The sequence below is a fragment of the Berghia stephanieae genome, chromosome 15, assembly GCF_034508935.2.
Source record: "Berghia stephanieae isolate SIO BIC M18660-M18661 chromosome 15, UCSD_Bste_1.3, whole genome shotgun sequence".
Classification (NCBI taxonomy): domain Eukaryota; kingdom Metazoa; phylum Mollusca; class Gastropoda; order Nudibranchia; family Aeolidiidae; genus Berghia; species Berghia stephanieae.
Genome location: NC_088374.1, coordinates 16,193,136 through 16,204,404, shown reverse-complemented (window position 1 = coordinate 16,204,404; position 11,269 = coordinate 16,193,136). Strand labels below are relative to the sequence as shown.

At 35.4% G+C, this 11,269-nt stretch overlaps 2 protein-coding genes across 2 annotated transcripts in view; one reads left to right on the top strand and one right to left on the bottom strand.

Annotated features, from left to right (window-relative positions):
• Positions 1-10,332, top strand: part of LOC144960781 (phosphoserine aminotransferase-like) — a 35,683-nt gene extending 25,351 nt beyond the window's left edge. The window contains exons 9-11 of the mRNA XM_078894124.1: positions 2,170-2,298; positions 4,009-4,146; positions 5,246-10,332. Coding sequence (XP_078750250.1) covers positions 2,170-2,298; positions 4,009-4,146; positions 5,246-5,357 — 379 coding nt within the window. The 3' untranslated portion in view covers positions 5,358-10,332. The remainder of the gene's footprint in view (positions 1-2,169; positions 2,299-4,008; positions 4,147-5,245) is intronic.
• LOC144960786 (perlucin-like) overlaps positions 1-11,269 on the bottom strand; it is a 217,675-nt gene that overhangs the window by 172,187 nt on the left and 34,219 nt on the right. The window lies entirely within an intron of this gene.

Genomic DNA, 11,269 nt, shown 5'->3' with positions numbered 1-11,269 from the left:
TGATGTGGTCTTGTGATATGATACTCGCTTTCGGATTGGAAGGTCCTGGGTTTGAGCCTCGCTCGGCGCATAGTTGAGTCCTTGGAAAAGGCTCTTTACTCACAGTCTATCACCTTACTCAGGTGTAAAATGAGTACCTGTCTGTTAAAAGCGTTGTCTCTGTCCGAAAAAAAATTGTAATATCGCATAACAGGCGTCATGTCCATCCTAACAAGTGTTGCTGTTGGCCAGGGACCCCTTGTAAAGCGCTTTGAACACGTTTAGTGGATATTACGCAATATAAAAGCTCAATTTTAAAATATTTTGTTGTTGTTGTTGAATTCATTAGGGATTTTCTTGAAGTCCTTTCACATCAAAGTTACTTGGTACTTTAGTATAACTTCTCTTTTAAAAAATGATGTGCATACTACAATATATTATTCTAAGAGGTGCAAAAGATGAATGTCTTCCAATAATTTGCAATGTATTTGTATAAAATGGAAATTTGGTGCCTTTGGACCTTCTTTGTGGACGGGGATAAATACAGCATTTAAAAAAAATTTAAAAAATAAAAATTGAGCATTTATATAGCGCACTATCCACTTAACGTGCTCAATGCGCTTTACAAGGGGTCCCTGGTCAACAGCAACATTTAACAAGTAGGACGAGACATGACACCTGTTAGGCGATATTACAATTTTTCGGACAAAGACAACGCTGTTAACGGCCAGGTACTCATTTTACACCTGAGTACGGTGAGAGAATGTGAGTAATGAGTCTTTTCCAAGGACTCAACTATGCGCCGAGCGAGGCTCGAACCCAGGACCTTCCGATCCGAAAGCGAGTGTGATACTACTAGACCACATAGCCACACTGTATTGCACAGACTGAATAGTTAAATGTGTATTGACCTACTACTGACTTGATGTCTTAATGGGACAGCGTAGCTCAGCGGGACAGTCTTTGCTTCGTACCCAAAAGGTAACGAGTTCGATCACCCGCTGCGCTGTGTGGCCTTGAGCAAGTCACCTGGCCCTAGCTCACTTGCGATGCTGCTCTGCGGCTGACGCCTGGGTTTTTCCAGTCTTCCCTTGGAATAGACCCTAAAGACAAATTTCCCCTAGGAGATGAATAAAGGGAATTTTATTTTTTAAATTTTATTTTATTCAAATGTGTATCACAGTCATGATAATCTGCAGATCAGCAGAATTCTGGGATTGTGCGGCTATGTGGTCTAGTGGTATGACACTCGCTTTCGGATTGGAAGGTCCTGGGTTCGAGCCTCGCGCTCGGCGCATAGTTGAGTCCTTGGAGAAGGCTCTTTACTCACTTTCTCACCGTACTCAGGTGTAAAATGAGTACCTGGCCGTTAACAGCGTTGTCTTTGTCCGAAAAATTGTATCATCGGCATGTCCCGTCGTCCTAGATGTTAAATGTTGCTGTTGACCAGGGACCCCTTGTAAAGCGCTGAGCACATTTAGTGGATATTGCGCTATATAAAGCTCAATTTTATTAATTTTATTATTATTTTAGGATTTTCTTGGATTTTCCTCTGATTTCACACATTTTCCTCTGATTGATAAAACTCACGTCACTAAGAGGTGGATCCACAGGGGGAAAAACACCATCATGTCTTGTGTCATATTAATCATTTTTATTTAGTTTATCGGACATTTAGTCAGTATTAAGGACAATCAGGCTTTTCTGCATTAGAAAAAGTGTTTGTCAAGGTACTTGGACACCATTTGTGACCCACCGTATCAAAGCGGTATTATGTCGGGATCCACTCTGTAAGGGAAATTTAATTCATAGTCACAAATATCCAACTTGGGTTTAATTTCTGGACATTCTGGTGGACTATTTCCTGCATTGCAAAAACTTCTAAGCTCCAATTTCTCATCAATCTATCTCTAAATTCACTTTCTGGGATCTGAATCATTCCGCCATAATACCGGTTTGAGACGGAGGGTCACATTTTAAAAATATAATAGGCCTCTTTTATTTAGAGATCATTCATTTTGAGACCATAAATTTAACTTGAAACATTGATATTGTATGCTAAATGGAATTTGGAGAGAAAGAGAACATACAGGTTTTAAAATATAGCCTACTTGGCCTTAAAACCGTCCATTTATTAATGTTTGCATTACATATTAAATGTTATCCTGTTCTTTTCCGTTTCAATGACAGTATCTACATTATGGGACTTGTTTTTGATTGGATAAAGGAGCAAGGAGGCGTGGCCAAAATGGAATCCAATGCCATCACTAAGTCTTCAATGATCTACGAACTCATTGACAACTCTAATGGTTTCTATTCGTACGTTACTTTTTATGAGCTAATAACATGATTGATCATTTTATTTTATTTTAATTTAATTTTTAAATTTTTTTTTTATATACTCATTTATTTTATTTTATATATATATATATATATATATATATATATATATATATATATATATATATATATATATATATATATATATATATATATATATATATATATATATATATAACTCATTTTATTTATTTTTAATTTTTTTTTTTTTTTTTTTTTCAAATTTTTATATATTTTTTATTTATTTATTTATTTTAAAGGTCAATACCCCTATACCTGTTTATTGTCGTATTTAAAAGATGGAGATAAACCTAAACTGGCAAAGTGACGACAAACATTGGGTGTCTCCCATTCCTGAAGTTAAAAAAAAATTAATTAAATAAAAACTGTTTAAAATGATTGATAATTTTAAATCTCATAACTCAAAATGAACATATTATACTTATTTGTAGGTCGTGTTTGTATTTGGCTTGTAGTTGTCATGGAAATACTCTCAAATTAACGAAAAATATTAATTAATTGTGAAAACAAACCCAAAATATGAAATATGAGCAAGTAGGTCAAATTAACGAAAAATATTAATTAATTGTGAAAACAAACCCAAAATATGAAATATGAGCAAGTAGGTCATGATCTTTTTAAACATTCCCCACTCATTTAGTACAGGATGATGATGAATAAAATGGCCTCAAAACTGAATAAGGTGAAGAAAAAAAATGATAATAAAGTTTAAACGGCCTTATAGAAACCCCAAGAGATAAGTATGTACCAAATGAAGTCCAATTTACAGACCAGGCAGTTGGGATATCAAACTTTTAACATTCCTTTGGTTAATATTGAGATATTGACACGTACTGAAGACTGTCCGAGAGGTATCGAAATTTTTCTTTTTCTTTTTTTTTTTGTGTGCACATTGTAAGATCCTCAGTGTGACTGAGCTAGTCGGTTTCAAGAAAAAAAGTTTCATACATCTTAGTATTTATGTTTACTTTGGAATTCATTTCGCAATGATGATACATCAGATCCAGCAACCTAAGATGATATTATCTATTCAAGGCAGGTTGCCAATTTTTCGGATATTTACGGAATTCAGTATTTTATCAACTCTCAGTATATTTTCTCCAATCACCTGCTAAACGGAAAGAAAAGCAAGTACATAATGTCTCTCTGCTGGAGTTCAGGACTTACTTACTTACTTACTTATCCGAACCAGCGACCACCTGAGCTCTAGCCCTTCAGTCCTGTGCCACAACGTAGAAGTTAGACGTCTTTTGTAGTTGTTCCAGGTGACTATTAAGTGTGTTACTGATGTTTGGATTTGGTGGGAGGAATGTGCATCTCGGGTCTTCAAAAGGTTGACATTCAAGCAAAGTGGAGTTCATGACTCAGAAAGGGGGGGGGGGGGGGGGGGGGGGGGGGGCACGGTCAATCTGTTTGTGTAAAAGTTCAGTAAACTTTTGCCTCCTAAACTGGCAACCTCGTCTATTATTATTTACATGACCCAAGTCTAATATTTTTTGAAAATAATTAAAAATTTAGGATCTAAATTAACTAACATAACACAGTTTTTAGGCGCTGGGTCACATTTATCAAAACCTTAAGTTAGGCCATGAATCAAATTTGTGTGGGCCAAACTGAAGCCAAATTAAATTTTAACGGGTTTTAAAAAAAAAATCCTTTTAATTCCAGGTGTCCTCTCGACAAGTCATGTCGCAGTCGAATGAATCTCCCCTTTAGAATTGGTTCAGCTGAAGGGAATGAAGTTTTGGAGAAGAAGTTTTTGGATGAGTCTAGCGCAGAAGGCATGATTCAGTTGAAAGGTCACAGGTCAGTATTAAAAACAAATTGAAAAAAAATGGAATGACAACCTAGATTGTCAATTTTTGTGATTATATATATTAGTATTAAATTGTTAACTTGTTAATGTTATTTTTGTGTCATATTGCCAACATTAAGTAGATATAGATTCTTTGAAACTAGATTATTGTAATTCTCTGCTTGTCAACTTGCCTCAGGCTTCTATTAAACGATTACAACTACTGCAAGATTAGTTATTGGCAAACGAAAGTTTGATCATGCAACCCCTTTGTTGGCCTCTCTCCACTGGTTGCCCACTGAAAAGCACACATATTACAAAGCAGCTTGTCTTGTTTATAAGTGTTTGATAGTATAGCACCGGCATATCTCACAGATCACGTGGCCCTGTGCAAATTTGAAAATTACACTTCAAGATCATGTAATGACCAAACGAAAATTTCAGAAAAACAGAACAAAATTTGGTGATAGATCGTTTGCTTGTTTCGGCCCCAAGATTTGGAATGAACTACCATGTGGTCTGAGGGAGTGCAAGTCTTTACCTGCCTTTAAAAAGAATCTCAAGACACATCTTTACAGTATTTGCTTTTATTGACGCTATTGAATTCATTGCACTGTATGTTCTATTGTACTTTTTTTTTTTTGTTTCAAATTGATAATCTATATTGTAAAGTGACCAGAGCTTGTGTTCTACACAAGAATGAGCACTGTACAAATGTATATTATTATTTTAATAAAACATTGTATCAAGAGGAGTAAATCTATTTAGTACTTGACAGATGTTGAAATAATCATAAATGGAGAAATTATTATAATGGACAGTGTGGCTCAGTGGTACGGTCTTTGCTTCCTACCCAAAAGATACCAAGTTCAATCACTGCGTTGTGTGGCCTTGAGCAAGTCACCTCGCCCTAGCTCACTTTGCGGCACTGCTCTACGGCTGATGCCTGGGTTATTCCAGTCTTCCCTTGGAATAGACCCTAAAGACAAATTTCCACTTGGGGATGAATAAAGGGATTTTATTTTTATTTTTTATTATTCTAAGTATTATTTTTTTTTTTTAAATTTTAACTCGACATCCCATTTTCTCAATTTTTGTGCTCATCTTCAGATCGGTTGGTGGTATCCGGGCATCTCTATACAATGCCGTTACGATACAAGAAACACAGACTCTCTTGGAGTTCATGAAGGCTTTTATGAGGAGAAATAGCCAGCAATCTTGAACAATTAGATTTTATACTTTCTTCGTAATGAGGGATTGAATGCATTTGCCACTTTTTTAAAATCTCCGACTCAATAATATAACTTGAAAAATCTAAACTTTTTTTTTTCAAGTGTTTCGGCATTTGATTTAATTATAATTTTTTTTATAACTTTAAATGTAACTATTTTTACCAGTGGAACAGTTTGCTCAAATTGAATCTTGATCTTCATTGAAGCATAGCAAATGGTAAAGAAATGGAGATATGATTGGTTATGTAAGATGGAATTGTATTTTGGTGAAGACTAAACTACTTGGAGATGTGGATTTTAAAAAGTATTTTTAACAAAAATGAGTGGAAAAGCTTCAAACAGTTGAGATTTTATTTGAGTTATTAATTATTGTATTCATTGTTTCTGTAATTGGCTGAAGAAGCGTTTTGAGCCTGAAATGTTCTGTGTTAAATATCCTGTTCATTTTTGGGGCTGTCTTACTCATTTTTGTTGTAAAATTGATTTTAGGAGGTTGTAGGATTTATGAATTTTGTTCTCTTATAGAAATAATGGACACCAATGTCTGGCACAGACTTGGTACTTGAAGAAGAAGAAGAATAGAATTCAAAGAGCTTTACAAAGGAGTTTATTTCGTTATTGTGCCGTCTGTGAGAAGACTAGTCAATGGGACAAAATCAGGGACAAATGCATTCTCCTTCTATAGATTTCTATTTATTTATGTAAATAATGTTATATAATTATTATACAATTTTATACTTAATGTTTTATTCAGTTGGTAAATGTGTTGTTTTAACTGTTGCCCACCTGCTTAGCAAAATTGCTAAGTGAGGAATATTGAGGATATTATTAATATTAAATTACAACATCATTTAAAAAAGAAACTAGACAGTTTATATTTGCGATTATCTCTCATAAGAGAAAACATATTGGTAAGTGGTATATATCTTAAAGAAGTATACACAATTTTCTTTCTGTGATGTATTTTATGCCTTTAATAACACACGTTAGGAGCAGATCGGTACCAAAGGTTGCTTGTTGTTAATGCGTACCGAAAACAGTTCAGATATTTATTTCAGATAAGCATTGTTATCCAGCGGTTGCTGCTGAGTGAGTGTGGTTTGGTGGCAGATCCGTAATTCGACCGACATTGTATTTGTTCCACTCAGTATCGAACCAGTAGTAGAAACAAACTGTCTAGATTCTTTTGTAAAAGACTACATAAAGCTTTAATTAATAACACTATGATCGGGTGGTTGGATGGGAGCATCACCCTTGAATCGTATACCTATGATGTTCGCATGGGTGTACGATCCGATAGTGATGTCGTTTCTTCTTCTCTTTACTAGCCTATCCTGCTACTTTGGTTTGTGATTGTATTTTTGACAGGGGATATTTTTTTTAATGTAAATCTTCTGCCTGTTTGTTCTTGGTTATTTATAATTTAGCTTATGATATCTTTAGGTTATGATTTTGATTTACATTTGTACTATTTTTGTTAGATTGCTTGTTTTTTTGTTTCAGCGGTCTCTCATATAACCTCAATTGTGTTGGAAGAGACCTAAAGCAACAAACAAACAAACAAAAATAACACTATGATGATGAATAGGTGGTTGAAGTTTTTTGGGTTTCTCTTTCATCAAAACAATTACTGTTACTTATAAACATATAAAAACTAGGGCGCATGGATTTTAAGAAGACAAGAAATCGGGATGATTAAACAACGAAGAGATATTATAAAGTGTTTTGGTAAAGGGGACAAAACCCAAAGTGTCGACCATCCTTTGTCTCAATGTTATTCATTGAAGTTTTATACAATTTGTTCACATCCAATGCTAAGATTGTGTGACAACATGTACCGTCAATTGGGGTCACTTTGCCTTAAGGGGTCACTTTGCCTAAAGGGGTCACTTTGCCTCTATAGTTTTTGACATACAGTGGAATTACTTTAAACCGAAATTTTGGGGACCTTCTAAACCATTTCGGTTTAAAGACATTTTGGTTTAAAGCAAGTTCCCGTTTTGCAATGTTTTTCAATGGTAGTAACTATTTAAGGAATTTGTTCATTTAATCGTATCATGGGTTTCCCGTTAATGGAGTTGTTGAATAAATGCTGTCTTCGTAACCATTAATTATTTTTTTAAATTAATTTTTTTTTTTTTTTGTGTGTTTTAAAAATATTTTGGGGGTTTTCGTTTTCAATTCAAAATTGTTGAAAGAGTTGAGTTCGGGATGCCGTGTATTTTGCATATCTCTGTCTTGATCAACTTTTTTTTCATCGACTTCACATAGTATTTTGATTTTAAATTCAAACGTGTAAGCACAGTGCTTTCTTTTAGACATCTTTTAGTAAAATGCAAAGCTACAATAAGATCGAAAAATTCTTGTGCAATAATTGATAATGAATGATGCCCAGCTACTCAGAGGTGAAGTGAAATGGAAATGAAAAGGCGTGTCAATGCTAAGCTGTCTTTTGTTGAAAAGCCATTAGGTTCAAAGGCCTAATTACATAGAGCCTCCCCCCCCCCCCCCCCCCCCCCTCACACTCCAAACAAACAGGAAATGATGCATGTCAATGGTAAGTTGTATACCACCCCCCACCCCCCACCCCCCTCCTTATCGTCGTGTTGCAAATCCAGTCAGTTCCAAAGCATCAACACATGAGCGAGAACATCTTGCTTGCGTGATTCTACACCCCAACTCCCCCTCTTTCCTCATTTTTCGCCTGCCAGTCACCCGCTGTCTTCCTTTTCCAGTCTGTGTGATTGTGGTGTTGGCCAAGCCCAAGTGCAGTGATTGAAGTGTTTGCCTCCCCCACCCCACCCATCACCCTCGTCTTATACTTACGCTCTGTTTAATATCGCCGGGCATTATTACGTGTGGCCTCCTTCCCGAATTTTTGAATAAAAATATAGAGAGAAAAAGGGAAGGTGCTCTCAAGTTGTTTCGGTTTAAAGAAAGTCCTGCTTAGAAGTATTTCGGTTCATCGTAAGAATTAGTACAAAGATAATGAAGAAACTAGCACAATTTATTAAATTCTTTGCGGTTTAAGGTATTTTTCGGTTTAGCTTCTTTCGGTTTAAAGTAATTTTACTGTACTAGATTATACCTGGCTTTGCACCAGTTATTTCTTTTGATGAAAAACCAAGTCCCCTAATAAGGGAAATAACTGCAACACGCCTAAGAAAACTCAAAATGCTCCAAATCGGTTGAAGCAAAGTCACCCCGAGAGGCTAAGTCACCCCAGTTGACTGTATCGATTTTTCAGAGACAAATGTTTCAAATACCCTCCGGGAAACAATAATTTGGAAATATGATCAGTTAAAACATGGATTTCATTGAGTGTATGATGTTTTTAAAGGTTGATATAGCATCAACTATCAGCAAATTAACATTATGTTACTCACTGCCTATTTGGTTTTATGTAGGGGTGAACCAGATTTTTAAAAAAAATTGAATTTTAAGTGAAAACAATTGGAAATACAAAATTATAAACTTAATTAGTTTGGGAAGCAACATTTATTCTTTTGAATGGGTGAAATTGATTCAAAGCAAATTTCACCTTTCAGATATACAATTGAGTTTTCATTAAATTGTTTACTCCGACATAAAACTGGGTTGAAACCTTTGGTCACATTTTCTATTCTGTCTGTTTTGTCCATGATCTCAATTTCAACCATGAAAAGAAATCGTTTTTCTCTTTAACATAAGCTGTCTCATAATAAATCCAGATATGAATTAGGGAGCAGGCAGTGGTGTAAGACAAGAGATATGAAAAAGTGCCAGATAAGCAGAAAGAAAAATACAAAAAAATAAAAAAACCATCTCAAAAATTCAGTCTTCCTCAACTGTGGCTTGAACCCGAGACTCCTGCTACGATTACACCACAGAGTAACACCAATAGTCGGAACAATCAAATGTTTATATTCTTTACAAGAGTACGCATCGCTGCTGCAAGCATTCGCTTGCACCACAAAAACATTGAACATGAGAGGATGAGAACGAAGACATTTCATGCACACTTTTTCAGATCTTTATAAACCAAACCCAGACAGATGTGTGATTATTGCATAGTGTGGTTTAAAGTCAGTGAGGAAAATATTAAATTTGAAGTCTTCAAAATACGGTTTTCACTATAATGTTTTCTAGAAATCATTCGTAGAACAGTCTAAAAGGAATTATGGTTTCTTCGAGTTAAAAAAACTTAAATTTTACGTTTAACTGTGTAGGATCCTCACTTGCTGTGTCTTCTATCCTCCTATATCTATTTTCCGAGTTTGCTCTCTGTTTTTGTATTGGAATGAGATTACTTGGTTTTGTCTTTACTGGCCGGAGTCCTTGGCTGTGAGGGAAACAGTCAAATGTATAATGTCAGTTTTGGGAGATAAATTTTTTTTTTCCTTGTAAATATCTTTCTGTTATGAACTGTTATATTTTTTTGTTTTGAATATAGAATGGTTTGTAAACATTTGAGTGGGATCCTGTACTTGTTCGTATCTGGGTGAGACTTTCAGGTGATCCCAAATTAAGTACACTGATGGTGTGCTCTTGGAATTTTCATCTCATTCCCCTTTTTCTTGCCTTTTCTTATGTGCTTTCAATCATAAATCTGAAAATATTTTACTGTCCTATTTTCTTCCTTTTAAGTGGCGCTGAAATGACCTCAATGTGCAGTTATATAAGCGCCGCAAACCATTAAAAACAAAAACAAACAAACATCGAATTTGATAATGAGATTTAATGTGAATCTCAAACGGATTTTTGAGTTTAACAACTGTTTTGTTCATGTCTTTGAGTGTGTATTTTTGTAGGACTGAATGAATGTGTAATTTGTTGAGACTAAGATTTCATGGTTGAAAATTGTTTTAAATGCATTTAATCTAATTTTTTTTTTCTTGTCTCATGGTTGTAAAATCTCAATTATGTGAAAATCTGTTCGCAATTGTTATAGAATACTGCAATAAATTTTATGATTACAAATCACAATTTTATATATTCTATTGTATTTTTTTTCTCCCGCATAATCATAAGAATTTTGAATGAGCTTTTATGTAGTGCAATATCCACTAAAAGTGCTCAAAGCGCTTTACAAGGGGTCCCTGGTCAACAGCGACACTTAACACGTAGGACGAGACATGACGCCTGTTAGGCAATATTACAATTATTCAGACAGAGACAACCCTGTTAACGGCCAGGTACTCATTTTACACATGAGTACAGTGAGAGAATGTTATTAAAGAGCGATCTCCAAGTACTCAACTATGCGCCGAGCGAGGCTCGAACCCAGGACCTTCCGATCCGAAAGCGAGTGTCATACCACTAGACCACATCGCCGCACAGAATGGTTGAAGAGGGAGGAAAGTAAGAAAATAAAGGAAATTAGAATAGGAGATGCATATAGAGAGAATTGAGGGTATTGAGCGAGGGTATACCGAAATGATGGTAGGAGTGACTGCAATTATGATATTGAAGACAATCAATTTCGCTAAGATTTAGTCTACAGCTTTCACATGAATCCTCTGGGTGGGGTTCCTGGCCTCCCATAGTGGGCAGGGTGGCACTTACTGTGTCTTCTATCCCCTTATATCTTGTTTTTTGCCCTTGTCTTGGATTGAGATTACTTGATTTTGCCCTAGCCCTGGCTGTAGTGCTTGGCTGGGAGGGAAACAGTCAAACGTATAGTTATTGTTTTGGGAGATGATATTTTTTTTCCTTGTAAATCATCTCTCTGTTGTGTTTTGTTATTTTGAATATATAATGTAATCATTTGAGGGTATTCCTCTTAGCGGGACTTTGTGCTGGTGTCTGGGTGAGACATTTAGGTGATCTCAAACTGAGTACATTGAGAGAGTGTGCTCTTGTACCATTTCCCCTTTGTCTTACTTTTTCCTCAAGTCCTTTTAATTGTACATCTAGAATATTT